The 21,977-nt window shown below is 39.4% G+C and overlaps 1 protein-coding gene across 5 annotated transcripts in view; it reads left to right on the forward strand.

The window, feature by feature from the left end:
* The window catches only part of STAU2 (staufen double-stranded RNA binding protein 2), a 165,590-nt gene that overhangs the window by 37,341 nt on the left and 106,272 nt on the right, over positions 1-21,977 (forward strand). For all 5 annotated transcript variants that reach the window (XM_048938628.1, XM_048938631.1, XM_048938627.1 and 2 more), the window contains exons 6-7: positions 13,857-14,016; positions 18,189-18,296. In XM_048938628.1, coding sequence (XP_048794585.1) covers positions 13,857-14,016; positions 18,189-18,296 — 268 coding nt within the window. The remainder of the gene's footprint in view (positions 1-13,856; positions 14,017-18,188; positions 18,297-21,977) is intronic.

Below are 21,977 nucleotides of genomic sequence, written 5' to 3' on the forward strand. Positions count from 1 at the left end.
AAAAGCATAAGGATGAAATAGAGATCTTCTTTCCTCATCTTTACTTAATGGATGTCTTTCGCACTGTTCTTCCATTTGAGGGACTTCTTTTAAATCTGATTCAAAAATCTTCAGACCCAGCATCTTTCCCCAAGACCCAAAGAATTTCTTCCCATCTTTTGGCCTTGCAGTTTGCTGAGTGTCCCCCAGTCCTTTCCCTATATCTGATTGTTTAAGGCTGCTTTACTATCAGGATACCAACAGAAGACTAGCATTGTTGGTGTGTATGAAAGCAAATAATGCTTCAGAAAGCTCTCCTAGGAGTAAGAATGTTTAGACTGTATTTCTTTCTTTTCTCAGTTAGAAACTTTTTTCCTGTGGTTCTGCTGAACTGTAGATCTGTAAGACATTATCAACAGAAGCAAGTCCAGATGCCCTCCTTTCTTGTTTTGGCCTTTCTGCTATGTCCAGAGCATGAACCCTCATCATCAAATATATTCTCTTTTCTTTGCCTGCTTTTCTTGTAATGCCACGGATCAACTGCTGTTAGGACTGAAATGATGGTTTGAGAGAATGTAATAATTTTACTGAAGAAAGCAAGCGGAAGAAAGTTAGTGACTAATTTTTACCAGATAACTCAATAAGATCTGACTAGAATTGTAATGGAAACAGCATCTCTTCTAGGCCAAGGTCTTTGTGCCTTTTGAACTGGAAGTTTTGCCACAGACTGAGAAAGTATAAAATGTTCTTTAAAAAGATGTCTGAAGATTGTTTTTATAACAAAATTCCTTTACAAATGAGTCTAGAACAGAAATTCTCACCAACTAACACTATAATGTAGTTCCTCTTTGTATCTTTTCTAAAGCAGTAATTTTGGTGGCTGCTTCTTTTCTGTGAAAGAAAGTACAGTTAACATCTTTTCAGAATGATTATTCCCAGGATCTTCTGAAGATCTGCTTTTCTCTCCAGGACCTTTTTAAAGAAGAATGCCAGTTTAAGTTGGTTATTGTCAGAGAAAGGTCAGCTGAACTCACAGCATCATGTACTTTGGCACCAAGAGTTGTTGGAATGAGTTATTTCACTGAAATGGAGCATCATCTCCAGTTGTGATCAAAAGGGAAATCATCTCCAGAAAAACAAATAAACAAAAAACTCCAACTAAACAACAACAGCTTTTCTTAGCTTTGAGTCCTTTTTTCATGACAAAAGAAGCGAAAATGGAGTCTGACCATCTTACTGACTTAGATGGAAGTCTGGCATTCATGACAGTGAAACAGAAGTGACAGTTCTTAAGATGGGCAGTAGCAGCTGGACCTTATTTCTACTCAATAGAAGTAATTCTCTATACTAGCTTTGTTTATTAAATCAAAAGTCAGAACAGCTATTTTGGATTCACATCTGATCAATTATCTTTGGTATCCCTATCCTCAAAATCTTTTTCATAGCCCTGCTTTCTAAAATGCAATTCCATACCAGCTTATAAGCATTTCCTGCTTTTCCTGCTTTTTAACAATTCTAGGATCCTACTTTTTAGTATATTAAGCTAACGCCATCCAACTTTTATTTCTTCATTAATATTCTGCATTGAATTGTATTCAGTGGACCAGCTGAAGCAACTCACTGTGTGCGTCAGTGACTACTGGTACTGGACCCTCATTGCAGTAATTTATCATTTTATTAGCTATGAGTATATATTTCCTCATTGGTCATTGGTGTAAATCCATTACATCAACTAAAATTTGAAAAATGGAAGCATTGGAAGAGAAGTATTATGCGTGCTTTTGATGAATGTGTGCTCCCTAGGAAATACTGCACTTTTTATGACTTTGTGTAAGAAAGAACTGAAGTACTGAAAGAATTCAGCACTCTTCTCTTTGCTCTTACCATTTTGCCCCTTACTGTCTTCACTGTAATTGATCAGCAGACCCCTCCCTTCGCTTCCCAAGGCTTCCCTTTCCTCCCCAAGTCTTCCCTTGTAAGGTCATCCTTGTTGTTTTCAACTTGTTAATGGGATTAGTGCATAGCAACAGAAGATATGTTCTGTTCCCCATTGGCCAAGCTCTCTCCATGTTTCATTTCTTTCCAAGACTGATGGTAAAGGTGGTCAGATTTCTGGACAGAAGCTGCTGCTGGCCGTGATAGTGCATTTTTAGAGGATGATGACTGGTGAGCTACGAGAACATGCGCTCTCAGTTAACTATGCTCAGCTGCTTAGAGGAAGCTTGCTAAGCCATAATTAAGTGTGATTTTTCAATTTGTTCTTAGTGTCAGTCCTTTAATTGCCAACCTTAAAATGATAGGTTAAATTTTGACTCAGCAGAATGCAATTTAGTGTCTGTATGTTTACATTCCTCCATGTGGGAACAGAATGTACCTCGATATGCACTAGTTATTTCAATTTAACTTAAATTGGACGGGGAGAATAGCTTTTTAAGCTTTCTTGGGCCTTCTTCCTCTGTGCACAATGTTAATTAACTTCTGTGAAGACCTAGCCCATAAATGATTTTATGTTTATACACATCATATTACCAGTATGTTAGATGAATGATGTACATTATTTTCTCATTTGCTAAGTCCATAGGCTGGCAAGTGACATGATTTTTTTTTTTTTTAATGAGAATTTCTTATGGAGAAGGAAAATAATATTGTAGTCAGATATGCAACACTATTTATGTTCTTTTACTGTAATGGGTATTTGGACAGCATTCTCAGTAACCACTCTGCGTGCTTGTAAAGATTAGTGAGTAATACAGTTCATGGGAAATTTTATGAGCTAAAGTAGATAAGAGTTTGAGATGTTTGTCTTCTGGATGTCTGTTCTAACCTCTAAGTATGCAGTGTACATCACAGCTTCACTATGTTTTCTCTTTTGTTCTTATTGTACTTGTTCTTATGTCACGGAAAAGAACATTTTCTTTTTACTTCTATTTATCTTTTTCTCCCCACCCAACCTCCATCCCCATTTCAACATTGACCACTTGACATTTCAGTGCCTTAAACTCTGGAGGCAATATTTCTGTTATGTTCTTATAGTGTTTATGCTATGTCTGCAGTTGAGAATAAGTTGATGTTGTGTTCACCATTTTCATGACTTAACTGCTTGGTTGATAGATAAAAGTACTTCTCCAGAGGAACATAACATTTTGTTCTGTGCTCTCTTCTTGATTTTGATTGTTATTTTTCACTTTTATTTCCCACCCTGTGTCCCTTGTATAGTACTTCAGAAGATTCAGTTCAAGATCCTTTTCTTCTTATTTTCTCTTTTTCACCCATATCTCATAGAATCATAGAGTGGCCGGGTCCTGCACTTTGGCCACAACAACCCCATGCAGCGTTATAGGCTTGGGGGATGAGTGGCTGGATGAGTGTGAAGAGGAAAGGGACCTGGGGGTTGTTGGTTGATGCTCGGCTGAACATGAGCCGACAGTGTGCCAGGTGGCCAAGGGGCATCCTGGCCTGCATTAGAAATAGTGTGGCCAGCAGGAGCAGGGAGGTGATCATCCCCCTCTACTCAGAACTGGTGAGGCTGCACCTCGAGTACTGTGTTCAGTTTTGGGCCCCTCACTACAAGAAAGACAAGAAACACAAGAAAGGCCCTGGAATGTGTCCAGAGATGGGCAACAAAACTGGGGAGGTGTCTGGAGCACAAACCTTATGAGGAGCGGCTGAGGGAGCTGGGATTGTTCAGTCTGGAGAAGAGGAGGCTCAGGGGAGACCTCATTGCACTCTACAACTTCCTGAAGGCGGGTTTGGCGTCCTCTGCCAGGCAACAAACAGGACCCAAGGAAATGGTCGCAAGTTGTACCAGAAGAGGTTTAGGTTGGACATGAGGAAAAAAAACCTTTTCTGTCAGCGAGTGGTCAGGCACTGGAATGGCTGCCCAGGGAGGTGGTGGAGTCGCCGTCCCTGGCAGTGTTCAAGAGGCGTCTGGATGAGGAGCTGTGAGATGTGGTTTAGTGCTTGTGTGGCAATGGTAATGGGAGGATGGTTGGATACATGATCTTGAAGGTCATTTCCAACCTTGTGATTCTGAGTCTATGGCTTAGGTTGGAAGGGATCTTAAACATCATCAAGCTCCAACACCCCTGCCATGGGGACACTCTTCCAGTAATTTTTTTTTTGTTTTAAAAAGGTTACTCAGGCTGGCTTTGAGTCCCTTCTTCCACTTTTAAGAAGGGCCTTAGACTGAATCTCTCAGTAGAGAGAGAAGTAAAAGCAGAATCAGAGATCTGAACTTTCTGTGCCGTGAACATCCGTCTATAACTGGTGCTGCAAAGCCGGCTTAGTGTATTTCACAGAATCAGAACAAACATTTGTTGTAGTACCTGTTAGATTGATTTGTGACGATTAAAGTATTCTGTAGCTTTCTGTTGGCTTCTTCTAATTACTTTGGATACGGAACACTCGTCAGGGTACATATTCTTTATTGCAGAAGGTAAACAAATTAGTAGCATATGGAGAGAGTAAACATAGAATATTTATTTTCAGCCAAATATCTGTATTGAGCAACTTGGAATTCAAAGATACAATGATGTGGCAATATTGTTGTCTTATCATCACAAGTTCTCCTGGGAAGATTCTATGGTAGATAATATTACATGAAACTGAATCCCCTCCCCTTTTCTTTTTAACATACAATTGTTTGAAGAGATTTCATAGCGTGATAGTGAAATCGTGAGTCTTTTTTTTTTGTTATGCTAATCATGTTGTTTGAAAGAACTGAATAGTCTCTGACCCAATATAAAGAAAAAAAAGTGAATAATCATTAACTTCATTAAATATTTGCAGAGTCAGCATAAATTTTAAAACAAAGCTTAAATAAAGACAGGGAAGTAAAGCAGGTTAAAGCTCAATCTCATGTTACCGTATACTAAAGGTAGAGTATGTCTGACTAAAGCATTAACCTTGTATGTGTTAGTTCATTTTTTAGGAAGAGAGAAAACTAAACCTGATTTAGTGGGTTTCAGTGAAGCATTTTATAGCATTTGATAAGAATTCTGTTTTCATTAAAATGAAGGAGGTGGGACTTTGTATAAGGAATGCAAGGTGGCAAAGGAAAAGAAAAGTGATCTGTAGTATTAAAAATCAAGCTTGGAGGAAGTTTAAGTGCTATTCCTCTTCCAGGTTTAGAAGCAATCTTTTAAATTATTTTTGTTAAAGGTGCACAGAAAGTAGGAAAGCAGTCATGGGATGCAGGTGTCATCACTACAAAGGAAGATCAAAATACACAGGAAGAATTGTGTGATTGTAACAACTGATGCATTAGAAATGGCATGAAACCAGGCTCTCCAATATAAAACGTAAGAGTATAGACACTTGTAGTACAGATTCATTTATCATGTGAGAATTATTCAGATGGAAATCTCAAAACAAGATAGTCATCTGATATTAGTAACTATTTGCAAGATAAACTATGAACAACTGATTTGATTGAACCAGAGGAAAGACAAATGTGATTTTTAAGAATGTGTTGATCAAGGTATTTCTGGTAAAGATCTATAAATACTGCTGTTATACAGAGCTCTGTTGGTCTTTCGTAGGGTGTGTCATCCACCAATCTTAACCCTTAAGTTTGGGAGCAGGACCAAGTATAGGAAAGGGCTGTGAGGGGTTGTAAGGGCAGTGAGGAGCCTTTAATTAAGCAGAAGGATTCTAAAATACCTCAAGTTGTTCATTTGCAGAACAAAGGCTGTGACAGAATGGAATGCTTGCATTAGAAGTTAAATGTAACAAAAAGGTACACGAGATATGTAGATTAAATGATAGTGTCAGTGCAAAACAAAACATAACATTATAACCAGACTGAACATTAGAATATTTCTAAATATCATCCCAGCTTCTAGATCATCCACCCAATAGAAGTACTGGAAGCAAGTATCTTGTTTTCTGATAGACCTTGGTAGATGAAGAGGACCACATAGTACCTGCCACTCATGGCACTTGCCTGTTTAATTCAGGATTTGCTTACACTGATATTTTAGAAGTAGAGAAGGTTTGGGATTTCACTTTCTTAAAGTGGGAAGTATCTCATTATTTCTAAAAAAAAAAAAAAGTAAAAAGTGTTTTTGAGTCTCTTTCTGCTAATATGTTTCCAACTCGGTTATTCTTTACAATTTAGACATAGGTAATTAAAGATGCAATTCCTTAGGAGGGTTCCATAAATGGGTCAGAATTGGTTTCATAAACTGATAATAGCAAGTATTATATAGAGGAAATACATTGAATCAAGTATTATACAGAGAAAATATATTGAATCATCCAGAATTACATTGGTTTTATCATTTTGTAAAGATTCAGATCACAGTTTAAATCATCTTTTGAATGAAGGGTAATCTGGGAAGATTACAATATTTTTATGTTAGCTGTGTGGCATGGCTGAGGGGATGTCAACATTAGAAAAAGTGCAAATGGTAAATAGACTTTAAATAAATCAGCTGAAGAGAATTTCTGAAATGAGAAATTTGTCTTTCAATCTAATATGGGGTATATATAGCTAAAAGTGTAACATCATGCCTTGTCTTGCTTGTTAAAGATTGTTTTTGGAGGATGTGGAGGTGATCCAGGAGAGGACAGCCAGACTGATCCAGGGATAGTGGGCTGTAGTTCTTCAAAGGAGTACTTGGAAAAGTCTTTGTTTCCAGGTATTGGTAAGGACCTGTGGAAAGAACCAGAAGGTAGATCATGTGAAGACAAAAGTGGCTGTGCTGGATGTTTCCCTCTTCAAAACATAGTACTCACATCTGTAAGAAATCCATGTGGCTAATGGACTGCTTAGAAAAATGGGGCACAGCCAGGGAACAGCTGCACTAAGCAACTTGCTCCCCCAGAGAAATTTCAGCTGTTATGGAGAAGAAGTTGCTCACAGCGAATTCTGTTTCCTACTCCACTGCACAGCCTGTGTCTCTGTCTCTGCACTTGTGGAGCTCAGAGCATTTTTCTAGTTGAGCCATGTCTGCAGAACTGCCAGTTTGAACCGGAGTGGAAAAGGAGCTCGAGGGACAAGAACAGAGAACGATCCTTTCAGCATGAAGCTGGCATCTGAAGAATGACTTTCCTGTACCAGTTTGGATGTCATATTTTAGTAGGTTTCATATTGGCCATACCAGTGCTTGTTCCTTTTCACTTCCAATACAAAATGGAAATAGGATAATAATAATTTCTGTAACATTTCCATATGGGGCAGTAATTGGGTTTAGTAATTGTTTATTACATAGGTGAAGAATACCTTGACCATCAGAATTTAGACAAAACCTCACTGAAGTTATTAGCTGGAGACAAAATCTAAATAAACTTCCTGGTTTCCTTATGCTTCAGCTTGCACTTGTGTTTTTTAGCCCCTTCTAAGAGTATAGTAACAATATTTATCAGAAACATTTATGCCATTGAGGAATACAGAAAAATGCAATATGAACACACGGCGCATGCACTAATACTTTATTTGTCTTTGTGTGTGTGGATTTGATGGCCAAGAAGGAAGAGGCCCCAAGGGCTCCTTAGTATGCAATTAATATTTTGGCTAGAAAAGAAGCAGATTGTTTCAGTATGCTTACATGTTATGACATCATATTCCAGTAAAATTATAATGAACAGAATTTTTGTTTGTCTCTGTGGCAAACCAAAATGAGTTTTCTAATTGTCAACAGACCTTGGTGATTTATTTAATTATAGTGGCGCCCGCTCACACCAACTTAGTTAAGGTCTGTCAGCATTTCTGTTATGAACCCCTATTTTTGGGAGTTTATAACTAGTTGTAAATATTTGCTCGTTGCTGAAACTTGGCATTCAAGGTCACAACCATAGAGCAAATACCCTTTTTCGAATTGACTATTCCAAAGTGATACCAGTGGTATTAGCTAAAATGCAGATTCCTTATTCTATGAAACGTAGAGGCAATTAAGAGAACCTGCTTCCCAGACCTCGTATGCGAAGGATCTTCTTAGGGATCTCATGTCCAGAAATGACAGATGAAAATGAACTTGTTTTTATAGGTTATGTATCATCGCTTTTTAATGTATTATCCTTTGTCACGTTCTAATTGAGCATATCATTTCATATCTGTATTGCCTTCTGTTGTCTTCTGTTCTTGTAGTCTTGTCATTTGCATGTGCCTGACAGAGAGTTTTTGCTCTGTGGATTGTGTCAGTATCACCTGGGAATGTTTGTACATAAGAATTTTCCTCAGAGCACAATCTTGACCTGTATGTAGTAGTAGGTATGCAGGGAAATGCATATTATTCAAATGTAGATAGTTCTAAAACCTAATGAGTCTGTGTGTGGTGTGTTGCTGTTTGACATCCTGACTGTTCCAGTTCTATGACTGAACAGACCTGCAGAGGGCTGAGGATTGTAGTGCTCAAGTGCTTGTCACAGAAGTACTGAGCTGGTATGTTACTGTGTGATAGTCAACAAATTCTCTGAGTGTCCAAGATTGGTATTCAGGCCTTTTGTCAACTCAGGTGTGTGCTGGGAAGGTTTGTTAATGATCAGTGGTAGATATGACATAGATATGACATCTTAACTTTGTGTGGTGTTGAATGGGCATGCCTTTCTAGGACCCAGAGTTATTCTGTGTTAAAACTCAGTTTAAACATTGCGTTCTGCTTTCAGACATAATATTATGATTACTTTAAAGGTTTTTGTTAATACAGATTTTATCCTTGCACTGAAAAGCTGAGGATGCTCTGTTTCTATTTCACACGTTCCATGTTGTAGAAAAGCCAATATACTCAGAGATTTAGGCCATCTTCTAAGGATTTCAGGTACTCCTTTGCACTTCCTCAGCAATGTTCACATTATCAGTGCTCTTAACTCAGCTTGAGGCCATGCAGAGCAAGAGAACTTTAATCAAAACCATGTAAAACCTAATCATTCTACCGATGCCGGAGTGCTGCATGAGGCTCTAGAGCCACAGGCTGAATATCATTTTCCATATTATCACATAAATAACTCCCTAAACACCCTTTAAAAGTAAAGGTGAGAAGGGGGTGAGGGAAAAAACGAGGGCCTACTGTGGGATATGAATCTGTAAAATGAACTTTTGTAGACTTTCCTCCATTGCTTGTAATGGAGAGAAAGGTAAGTTTAGTAGCTCAACAGGCAGGAACTTCTGATGGATACAGATGTGGAATTTCCCCAGATCTTTTTTTCTGCATAAAGACAATTGTATAGTAATAAGGTGGGATGTGCTATCTACATATCTGCTGGCTTTACGTATCCTCTGGTATGCTGCAGCCAACAGAGGCAGCAGTTTGCAGAGCAGTTTCCACCTTTTTGTTCTGGATTATCAGGGTGCTTCTTGTGGGAGGACTGCTGGAAACTCTGTAAGGAACTTGAGAGTGCCTCTTGCTGCAGGGAGAGGATAGCTAGAGGAGGCTGCTGCTCCTAGTAAGTTCTGTCAGTCACATCTAATCAAAACGTGCACTGAGCTTTTCTTCCAGCTAGCTCCTGACTAGAGAAAGCCAGACACCCTTTCATTGGATATGAAGGAGAAGCCCATAAAAGCACCACTCTCACAGGCAGCCAGCTGAAAGAGCATCTTGCACAGTGCCTCACACAGAAGGGGGCCAGAAGCTCTGCTGAGGACAGTGTGTGTGTGCTCAATGGTGGTAGTGGCATGCCACGCTGCACGGTTCCTAGCTCCAGCTGGAGCTGTCCCTGATGTATGGAGACTTGAGTCAGATCTCACCCTGGAGGGAAGACGGAGCTCTCCTGATCTCCAGCTGCAAGAGTGCTGGAAGCTGCCATTACCATGTAATGAAAATGCAGGAAGATGTCAGCAAGCTGTGCTGGCATTACTAGAAGTGATGAATGAGGGACAGGTTTGATCTTCTCTGAGACCCTGCAGGTATAAGCCTGATTCTCGAAGGAGGAGCAAGGAGAGTCAGTGCTTACTGATCTGGAAGATGGAAAGTCATATGATGATGAAGGCTGGAAGTCTGCAACTTTTGGCATCAAGAGGAAGGCTTCTGCTCCACTGTCAGCTCTGCAACTACCAGTTCAGTGCCACGACAACAAAAAAGGTTCCTGGAGCTCTCAAGCATCCAGCCGAGCTTGAGCCCTGCAGCAACACCAGAGGAATGTGGCATTTTATCACTGGGCAGAATTCTGCTGCTAGAGACAGAGCTCCTCATGTGTGAACCTGACCTCTGTTCAAGATCTGCTGCTTGCCAGGGGCTTGGAAATTGGGGAGTGACTGCCAAGGGTTGTCTGTTCCTTAGTGTACTACCTGCTGCTGATCTCCACTGTGGACACCAAAGATATTGCCAAGTGACATGTGGAGCGTAACAGCCATGACTACATGACAACAGAGACTGGATTTTTACAATTGTTGTGCACTCTTTGAGAATCACTGTTTGGAAGAGACGAGACCAGGGGATCTTGCCTTTGGCAGGACAAGCATTAGGCTAAGCAATCTAGTGAATTCAGGGGAGAGAGAGAATGGAATTGATCTACATTCAGGTACAGAATTGATGGACCATGTTAGTAAGCAAAGGCAATGTAGAAAAGAGAGATCCTGAAACAAACAAAACAATGCTAGTGGAGGCCCATCTCAAGTGTATGCACACAAATAAGGACAGTGTGATTTTTTACATCCTTTCTGTGAAATCAGCACTGCTGGATTCCCATCTGAAATGCAAGCATACTAACACACTTAGCACAGGAAACGAATGAGAGGAAAGGGAGGACTTCATGCAGGTGCAAAGCTATAACCTCACTGGAATCACAGACGTATGCTGGGTTAGTTCACAAATCAGGAGTGCTATAATTGGTGCATACAGATTCTTTAGGAAGGACAAGCTGGTATGGCAAGGAGAAAGTATTGCGCTTTTTGCAATAGAGTGGTAAGAATACATGGATTTCTGCCAGGGGATGAGTGATGGGTCACCTGATAGTTCATGGGTGGGGATTAGAGGGTAGACCAGTACAAGTAATGTTGTGATGGGTGACTCCTACAGATAGCATGATGAGGATGAAATAGATGAGGCCTTTTTCAAGAACTGGAAGAAGCCTCATTATCCTAGGCCCTGATCCTCATGGAGGACTTTAACTATCCCAGTAACTGTTGGAGGTGAAACACTGCAGGGCGCGAACAGTCCAGGAGGTTTCTGGAGTGCATCCGTGGTGAATTCCTCATGATGTATGAGGTAAAAATTAAAAGAGCCACGTTTGTTTAGTTTGGAGAAGAGGAAGCTGAGTAGGGATAGGGAGTTTACTGTGGACTTCATTTAATGTGATGTATTTTTAAAGAAAACAAAGTCAAAGTCTTCTCAGCAATGCACAACAAAACGTTGAGAAGCAATGGACATGTGTTGCAGCAGGAGAAATTACAGTTACATATATGAGAGAAAAACCCTTCCAGAATGGGTGGTCAAATACTGGAGCAGACTGTCTGGAGATGTTCTGGAATGTGCATCTTTGAAGATACCAAAATACCCTGGACAGTGCCTGAAAAAGATGGTATAACTTCAGAGTTCGACCCTGCTTTTGTCACTGCACTGGACCAGATAACCTCTAGGATCTTTTCCAAGTCAAGACATTCTATAATTTTATGAAAATGTTACACAAGAAAATGCATTTCTAGGCCTTAATAATTCCCTATAACCGCGTTAAACTGTAAACAGGAAAGCAAAGTAAGTGCCCACTTTCTGCATTCATAAAGGCAACTTAGCTCAGCCCTCCAAGGCCCTATAGCTGGAGGCTTATTGGAGCCAGTATTATGGCTTTCCTCTTTCCGTATAAACATGTTTTTAGAACTTGACACAAAGTTCAGGGACAATAAGAATGGGCTGCTTATTCACAGTTGTTTGAACTTGAAATGTGCTGCTAACAGAAGAAAATGTATTTTGCTTTATAATTGAAACAAATCAGTTACACGTATTAATGAAAAGTCAGTCTTCATATGAAAGGTCATCACACACAAAAAAAGGAAAGCATGTTTTAATAAGGAGCTTTTAAGAGGAAGAAGTACTTTGCTGCGTTTTTGAGTGGTTCTAGTATTGTTGCAGTGGATCGAGCTTTTGTCCAAGCTTTCAGAATTTGGGGCTTTTGTATATTATTATAAAGTAGGTACAAGTTATATGTCATAAAGGAGAAAACATTCCTCATATGTGTATGTTTTTCCAAGGAAAAAATCTCCGGTGTGTTAGAAGAAACACTAAGGAAAGTTCCTCAGGCAGACCAGACTATCGAATATGAAACTAATTTCCTTACCTGCATAAAATATAATTAAAGGATTTTTTTTTTCAGAATTTTCTGTTAAAAGATTATTATTTTAGCATTAATTACATAAAACTATCTGTTGTAGATTACTTTTTTGTGGTGTTTTTGGGGAATGCATTTTCTCTGTAGAACTCGCTGATGTACACAAGCTCTTAGGTTTGTTGTCATGCTCCTTTGGCAGAACCTTCCAAAACCAAGAATGGCTTGCTGACTCTTCATTCCCTGCTAGCAAGGGACAGGTGTCAGAGTAGGGAGCTTGAGTTGGGTTAGCTATTTCTGTTACTGAAAATAGAGATGTTGGAGTAGATGTGAATAAGGGTACTGCTTTCTCTGAGGTATAACTGTGTTAGTTCATAGGAAACTTGAGCTTGACTTGTGAGGCCCCATCTGGAGTACTGTGTCCAGGTGTGGAGCCCTCAGTACAAGAAAGACATTGAGATTTTGGAAAGGGTCCAGAGGAGGGCGACTAAGATGATCAGGGGGCTGGAGCACCTCCCCTATCAGGACAGGCTGAGGGAGTTGGGCTTGTTCAGCCTGGAGAAGAGAAGGCTGCGGGGTGACCTCATTGCAGCCTATCAATACCTGAAGGGAACCTACACCCAGGAGGGGAGTAAACTCTTCAAAAGGGCTGACAACAGCAGGACTAGGGGAAATGGTTTTAAGTTGAAGGAGGGAAGATTTAGGTTAGATGTTAGGGGGAAGTTCTTTACTAGGAGAGTGGTTAGGCCCTGGAACGGGCTGCCCAGGGAGGTTGTGGATGCCCCGTCCTTGGATGTGTTCAAGGCCAGGTTGGACGGGGTCCTGGGCAACCTGATCTGAATGTGTATGTTTGGTGGCCCTGCTAGGCAGGGGGGTTGGAACTACATGATCCTTGGGGTCCCTTCCAACCCGGGTGATTCTGTGATTCTGTGATTCTGTGAAAACTTTTCAGTTTTTTGCTTTATCTTTCAGTGCCTTTCAAACATATGCAAAACAACAAACTCTGCCATTATGCTTGGAATTTTTTTCTGGTGCAAAAAGGGAAACCAATGGGTGGTGATTTATGCTTTTCTTTCAGCACCTGCAAAAAAGTTTGGCTACCTTGGTGCTGGAGGAGAGCTTCTCCCTATGCTTTGTTATGCTTTTGGAAGAGAAGTCTTTAACCTCTGCGACAATTTCAATGCTTGAACTTCAACTAGAGGCCAGAAATATGTTGTCTAGGTCCTTCACTCTCTTCCATCTGACTTTCTCTCTGCTAAACTGTGCAGGCTTGTTGTCCCTGTGGGAGGGTCTTTGTGTTCCTTCTTTCTCTGTGCCACTTGCTCCTGGGGCTGGTGTTGCCTCCCAGATGTAACTTCCACAGGAGTTTTCAGTTCTCCTAGGCCTAATTCTCTCAAGGCTTAGGCCAGGAAGACAGCAGCACGAGGCTGCTGACTTGGAACACTGCTCAGCTTGTTGCAGAGGAGTGGAAATGGGGGGTGAAGAGCTGGTGTGCATGTAGGAGCTGCCTTGCTGGTCAATTTTCATGTATTTGAGAGGGCTTACTCTGTGAGCAAAAACAATGTTGTAGTCCTAGCTACCATTCTATATTGCATACAGTGGATGGTTAAAATCTGTAACTTATATTGCTGCTTTCTAACACATAGAAAGGCATTAACTTGTTCATGACTTCTTTACAGGTATCACTGCCCAGTGCCTAAAATTTTCTATGTCCAGTTAACTGTTGGCAACAGTGAGTTTTTTGGTGAAGGAAAGACTCGCCAAGCTGCTAGACATAATGCTGCAATGAAGGCCCTACAAGCTCTCCAGAATGAGCCTATTCCAGAAAAATTACCTCAGGTTTGTGTTTCAGAAAACATGCCATTCCTAACCTTCATGTTTTGGTACCATGTTCAACAATCTACTTACTAGTTTTTCAGTGTCTAATTTTAAGTGTTCTGTTTTCATATTAGCCCTAAAGGCAGAGAAGAAATGCAAAGAAATCATTAGTGTTGTTTCTTTCTTTATAACTGCACACCTAACATAGAACAAGACTTCAACAGTGAAAATAAGCAGGCATTTGAAGATGAAACTGTCCTCAGTGTAAGAGTTTATCCCAAAGTCCCGCAGCATGAACTCCCAAGGGTTTATACCAAAAGTCAAGAAAATGTCAATGTAATCAGTGTCTTCATGAAGAATTAATATTAAACAACTGTCGTCCACGAATGTGGTCTTAAGTGACATGTTGCCAGTGTACCTAGGAACATGGCTGAGGTCACTGACGTCTACTGCAAAGCTGTCTGATGGTTTTAGTCTTTCAGCTCTTTGTTCCCTTTTTGAATAATTAGCTTTCTCGGTGCTGTGTGTGTAAGTGCTGTATATTGCTACTGCAAAACAAAAATCATTTTAAAATAAGTTGGCAGAAAAATTAGAGTAATCTTGGCAAATTGAAAGTGCAAATGAAACCAAAATTATTTTAAAAACTGAATAATAAAATTGCTCAGTCAGATAGGCGAAAAATAATGCATCAGGAGACAATCTTTTTTTCTTATCTTAAATGCAGAGGATAGTACATAGTATAAGAAAGTAAATAATATATGTAAATAATCTGGATGCATACCTGGTTTATGTACAGAGATTTAATAACCTTTGTGTGTATGATATTTACCTAAGAAAAGTAATAATATCTTTAACCTTCATGTCTAATTGGATCTATGTAGTGTCTATTTCGATGTGCAGGCTTTTAGGAGATGTCACCATGGCAAATGGAGTTTCCTAAATTCTTGCAGCGTTCTGTATTGCTGTCCCACTCATGAGCTAAGGAAGTAACTTTATTCTCCTCTTCACCTCCATGAAGGTGGTGAAATTGAATCAAATCCACGACTAACTAAGAGAAAAATTAAAGGAGGACTGTCAAAAGAGAATAACGTGTGTTGGGTGTGTTAGGAGTTGCGTGGTAGTGATAAGATCTGTGGGAGTGCTGTGACATTCTGGTGCAGCAGCTGAAGGCCGTCTGGGGTGCTGTAGGATCTCAGTAGCAGATGTCTGTGGGCAGGAAAATGAATGAAGTTCCAAGGAAAGCCTGTGTATCTTAGTCAGGCTGAGGCTACTGGTTGTAGGTAGGAACGATGAAAGATCCTCTTTGTCTCTTAAGTGACTCTGGACTACACAGAGATGAATTATATGGGGTTAGGTGCATCTACCCCAAGAAGTGCAGGTTAAGGTGGAATTTAGGGCCTCATATTGCCAAGGATTGGGCTCTTCTCTGCTGCTGGTCATGTGAATTGCAGAGTGGAGGGATGTGCCCTCACCATAGGGTTGCACCAGCTTTGTAGAGCTCTGCTTCCTTTAGCAGAACGGAGATGCTGGGATCAGCCAAGGAAGATGTGAGATTCCCCATGCCTTACACATGGATCAGTGCAGTACGCGAGTATGACTGGTTCTGATTGCTTGACTGGTGGAGCTCCCCTCTTCTCTGGCCAGTGCCAGATTGCTTCTGATGAGAGCAGGAAAGGGAGGAGATAGGCCTGCTGAGACCAGGCTGGCCCTGCATCCCACTGGTGAGCCTCACTGGAGTGGGGTCTGTGTAAAATAGCACGCTAAGTAGGTCTTTAACTCTGATCTTCAGAACCCTGTTTGCTTAATGAGGCTTCTGTATAGTCTTTGTTCATCTTGATGCCCACATTTATTTACTTCTTTTTTAACCGCATTAAGGATAAAATCCCCCATCAATATTAAACTGTTAAAGAATATTACCATCTTAGTGCTTCCTTGAGCAAATATATGGAAAGCGTGAGGTGAGTAGAAGCAAGAAACGATCAGCAAGCAGAGCAGGAGCGTAGGTGAATCTGAAACTGCTTACATAAAAGAGCTATTGTGTGTCTGCCAAAGCACCTTACTATCGCATAGATTTGAGGCTAAGAAAGGCCTTACAATTAAAGTGTCAGCTCTGGAATGAAGATCAAATTTAAATTCAAAGTACTTGGGACACTCCTGAGCATATTTTATCTTCCTGAAGGTGAGGAAGTTCCAGCTAGTCACTCCACTGTTCTTGGTGAAAGGATATGCAAGGGCTGAAATTTTGAGGGTGGAGGGGATATTCAGTGATTTTCAGTATTAATTCTGTATGGCTCTGTATTATTTTATATTAACTATGCCAGTGACTACTGTTCCCCCTTTCAGATATAAAATAAATTTGGTGCGAAGCTGAATGTAGCTAAATTCACCTAGCTATTCTGTCTAATCAGTATTTTCTTATCTTTGCTAAATCTAAAAACAGCTATGAAAAGTCTCTTCCCTCTATGTATTTAGAGATTATGCTTAAGTAATTTTAAATCTTCTTGTAGAACTAATGGTTTCCATAATGTCCTGGTGTAAATTTGTTTTCTTTCCAACCAGCTGTTCATCTGTGTGGCTTTTTTTGTCTGCCTTTCAGATTTTCAGTTTATAAAACACAGACTTAATTGAATACCATATTGTGTAAGATTTTCACTAAAGTTGTTTACAAAATAATGTTACTCCACTATTTGTTTGACATTCTGTCTACCCGAAGATACATTTTCGGTTTTTAATATTGTCCTTTTAACTCCATTCAGCTGATTATTCTCAGCAAGTCTGAGTCTTTCACTGAATCAATGCTTTGCCTGTCCTGTAATGATGCACATTCTTAATTTCAGTAGTACTTTGCATTTCATTGTGTGAAATGAGCTAGAAGTCCTACATAATTTCATTCTAACTCCCCTTGTTTCTGCTTTACACTGTACCCTTTCTTTTCAGCAGGTTCTGCAGACCTTTATCAGTTTTGTCTTGTATGTAGCTGAAGATCAGTGACAGGGATGTAAATTGCTTTTACGGAGTCAAGCATTTAGTGAGACAAAAAATGCTTCAAAGACTGTGTATTGTACCACTGCTGGTGTATTTCTGGTCTTCCTTTTTATTACATATGGTATATATTAAGAGATAAGAAATGATAGATACAATATTGGTAAATTCCCTTGTTATTCTGAAGAACTTGTTACTTTTTACTGTTATTTTAACTTCAGTATCTGGATTTTGTAGCTGTGCTGGTGGCTGAAGATTTACATCAGGCTTGATTATGTAAGATGGGAGCTCTGCAGGAATCCACCTAGTTCATCCCAAACTTCTTTGATGTTTACCTCCAGTAATAAAAAATTAGGAGTCTGGCCAAAATTACACGTCTGTTGAGAGATCCCAGTTTGAAGCATTCAGGGTACTGCAGTGTGAAAGTAGCTGGAAGATCAACCTCTGTAAACTAAGTAAAATGTAGCCTAGGAGAGTGACACCAAAAGGCAGCAGTTACACGAGATGATATCTGTCCCTGTGCCAGTGGTTGTCTGAAAAAAATAGCGTTTAACCTAAAGTGCAAAGCAAAGCCAAATTTTATGCAGGATAATGTTTGCGTGTGCCTTTTGTTGTTTTATCTCTAATCCTCTTTGTTTGTTATGTTCCTATGGATAAATAAATAGCTCTCTGTGTTGAGCAAGCTGTTCTCTGTCACTACCTTTTCATACTGGTCATTAATTCCCAGAGGGAAGCCGACAGAGGGGCCGCTAAACAGCTGGACCTGCTGGGGACACCTGTAACCTGGTGACCCAGTCAAAGCACAGGAGGGTTCACTCTATCCCTTCTGACAGAAGTACTGTCTTCAGTCTTTCTTGAGAAGTACAGGAGACTTTGTCCTTGCTTAGGAGGGGCACCCACAGAGAGGCTGTTAAGCGGGTCACAGGGTCTTTAATACTTGTGTTCAAAGCTTGTATTCAGATGATAATTAGCCATGCCATTTATAAGACTAAAACCCATGGAAGTTGTTTTGCCCTCTATCATTGGTTTATAAAATAACGTGTTTGTGTTCGTTTGATATGAAGCATAACTGCTTCATATCTGGCTTCACAGGTCAGTGAGTGGCTGGTAATGGGGCGCTGAGGTGGGGTACCCAACACTGATTCACAGTGTGATGGAAGAACGCAAAAATGACAGAGAATTTATTATTGTTGTGTACTTTTCATTTTCAGAATGGAGAAACAGGAAAAGAAACAGAAGAAGACAAAGATGCAAACAAGTCTGAGATCAGTGTTGTGTTTGAAATTGCTTTGAAGCGCAATATACCTGTCAGTTTTGAGGTATGTATTCCATATTACCTGTTTGCTGAGAAAGTATTGAAGAATCCAGCACTGAAACTCAACATGGTTAACAATGACACTTAAATTCATGTAAATTATAAATAAATATCTTTGGTACAATCATAGAATATTCTGAGTTGGAAGGGTCCCAAAAGGCTCCATGCAGGAGCACCCAAAATTCAAACCCTATGTATGATGGACATAGTGACTAGAAGGATACTGTGAGAAACAGTATCAAGAGCTTTGCCGAAATACAAAAAGAAAACATCAACTGGCTTCCTTCCCTTCATCATCTAGGTGCGTAACTATCATAAAAAGACACTGAGTTTGTTAAGCATTCACCTTGTGATCCTGTGTTGCCTATGACCGATGGCCAGATAGTCTTTCAGGTGTTTTTCCGGAATTCCTAGAATAGTCTCTACAATTTTTCCAGGCACCAAAATAAGACTGACAGGGCTGTCCTCTGGAAGATTAAGATTCAGTCCCTGGAGTGGTATGTTGGTATCTATAATGATTGATTTGTATCAGTACCTGAGAAATTGAGCTTCTACTACAGAGTGAGACATTCTTTCAGAAAAAGTATAATGCCAATATTTGGCTGGAAACAAGTAAATTGCAGGAAGGCAGTTCATGCATTTTCTGTATAATATTGTGGGATCAGAATTAGTGGCCACACTCAAACTGACTTCAGATAATCTTCAAAATAGAGTTAAATGAAGTCTTGGCTTTAACTGCAAGTGTTCATGCTGTACAAAAGTTCCCAGTAAGAGACTTTGCATGCAGTGTTCTGTTTTCAGAAAGTCAAGGCTTCCTTTCAGTCTTCCACACTGTTTGACACCTGATCTATCTCTACTTAAGCCTCAGTCTACAAATCTACTTCTTATACCTTTGTTTACATTAAGTAATTGAGAATTTTTTTTGCTGCATTCATTGAACTACCTGGGGGATTGAGTGACAACAACAGCAGAACTTTTCCAATGAAAAAGTTTTTACACAAACTGTAAAAATCTAACCTTATGGTGGTAGAAGCCACCAGACTTCCAAGCTGTTTGCCAAGCTGTTTTTTTTTAAATTTTGCTTTTTTAATGCAGAAAAAGTGGATGTATTGTTACACATTTACACTGAGCAAATGTGAAGGACATGGGAAGTGCCTTCACTGGTGATGGTTATTTTCTCGAGGCCTTTTTCATCTTGACATGCATGAACATATTTGCATGTTAAAAAAACATATTCTTAAGTGACGTGCTGTACTGCATGCTTTATGCAGTTACTGATTTTTTTGGCCAGTACTCATGGTTTGGCTGATGTCAACTGAGCTACTTGGTCCTTATTGGAAATTTGAGAAATCACTCATAAGCTAGACAAGGGAGCCAAAGATACTGAGTATTGATTTTGACAAAGAAATTCCTTGGTATAACAAATTTGTATGTATTTCATATATGGGGAATATAACTGCAAAAAAAAAAAAAAGTATAATATGGACTAATTGGAAAGTTGAGAAAGTCTCAAGCATAAAACTGGAGTCTGGGGGTGTTGGCTTATCAATTTGCAACCGCATGGAAAGAATGTAATTCCTGTGTATGATCAATGCAATGGAAAAACATGCCTGTGTTTCAAAAAGGAAGAGAAGAATTAATGCTTCAGTTTTCACACAAGTTATTTTCTACCTTAAGTATTTAAAAATATTTGGAACAGTTCCACAGAAATCAGTACAGTAAAATACAGAGAGGTGAATGGTCACAGATCAAAGAATAGCTTGGATGTTGGAATGGAAAGAGGCGTAGTGCTTTGAATACGTTCCTAACTTTGTCCCCGTGTTTCAACTTATTTAAGGGAGAGCATTTGGTAAGGAGAGAATGAAGGAAGAGACACTTAGTGCAGAAAAAGTCTAATGTGTCCTTTGCCAAAGAATGTTAACAACATTGAAAAAAGACATTTTTTTGCTCTCCTGACAGGTTTTGTGTTATTTCCTGCCCTTAAATCTGAGTATAAGTGACACTTTAAGATAGAATTTTGATTTAACTTGGTACTAGCTTGTATTTCAGTAAGTCTGCTAAGCAATTATGGATAATCCCCAGGATCTGATGTTTCTAATAGGATTTTATTTACAAATGGTTTTGTGTTATTCCAGGCAGGCATCAAAGCTTTCTCCAGCTTGTTTTTGTGCGATGGCTATAAAATGATCTGCCTTCTCTTCATCTGACGAAGCTTTAGCAAATGTTCCAACAGTGCTGTGTTATGCAACTAATTAATGGTCATAAAGATATGTAAAGTTCTATGTAAACACATTCTCAGAATTGCATAAGGGGTGGAAAATAAGAAGAGCATGCAGAACCCAGGAGTTCTCTTTTTTTAATGTAACTGTTCAAACTATGCATGGTTTCATTCCAGCTGCTCTGACAGTGTGCTAGGTGCTTGTTCTGTTTGTCCTGTTTTGTATAATGTTTTATATTTTAAATTTTAATTTAATTTTAATTGCCTTGGGGCATTAGGAAGAGTTTTAAAGAATTTCTATCAATTAAATTGCTAGCTACAATAAAGCCATTCAGTTCTGATAATAATAATAATAATAATAATAATAATAATAATAATAATAAAAGCTTCATAACACACCTGCCATGGATGTATCCTTACTTACCCTTTATTTGTCAACTTTTCAGCCACTATACAACTCTAAAGGCTTATGTGGGCAAAATGAGCAATTTTTAAGGAGAGGTACAAAGCTGCTAGGAATTGTCAGAACAGTTCTAAGATTTTACCTCCAATTTCATCTTTTAGCATGAACTGAAATCTTCCTGCATTGGTTCTCTAGCACCATGGGTGTTTTTTATTTTCCAAACTTGTTAGTATTGAATTAGGTTGGCTTGGAAGACAAAACTGAAGTCAACAGAGTTAGAAGAACTGTGTAGAAATGGTCCAGTATTCACACCAGGCATCTGATGCCTTAGGATGTTTCAGACTGTTGTTTTATTTCCCGAATTGTTTCTGGTCAAAATGAGGTGAAGGCTCAGTGTTTTGAGCTAGAAGCAGAGCAGATTGATGCTTCTGAAAGGTTGAGAATGTTCTTGGCGAGGAGTTTTGTGCCCATCTAGCTCCTGGTCTCCTGGGCATTAGTCTTTCAGACTGGGTGATGAATGTACTGAGTAGCTCTCATTCGTCTGTTTTAATAAACCATCCAGACTCTTTTTATTTTAAATTGGAAAAATCTGACATGTCAGCCCACACAAGCACATGGAAATATATTGGTATTTTCTAAATAATCGTAGATATAGGTGACATGTTTTTACTGACCTGTTCTTTGTCTTGTCTGTTATTTTTTTTTAATGTCCATTTAATCTTGTCATTGTCTTTTGATTTTTATACCTGTAGTCTCTTTAATAATTGAAGCAGCATTGCTCTTTCATTGTAATTGGACTGCTGTTTTTCATTTGTCAGCATGATTCATTAAATTGAGCCAAATTCACTCTTGATGTAACTTGACCTTAGATGAGTTTTGGCCCCATGTGTTTTCTCTTGCTGGAATTATTCTTTAAATCAGTGGAACAGAGAAGAAAAGTGTATTGAACTGTCACCCTTAATCAAATTCTCAGCTTTAAATTAGCCATGATTTGATCCATAGGTCGTATCTTTCAACTGAGGAAATGGTTTAATGTACTAATGCATATAGTGTTCTTGGAGAGC

This window comes from Lagopus muta, chromosome 3 (genome assembly GCF_023343835.1).
Source record: "Lagopus muta isolate bLagMut1 chromosome 3, bLagMut1 primary, whole genome shotgun sequence".
Classification (NCBI taxonomy): domain Eukaryota; kingdom Metazoa; phylum Chordata; class Aves; order Galliformes; family Phasianidae; genus Lagopus; species Lagopus muta.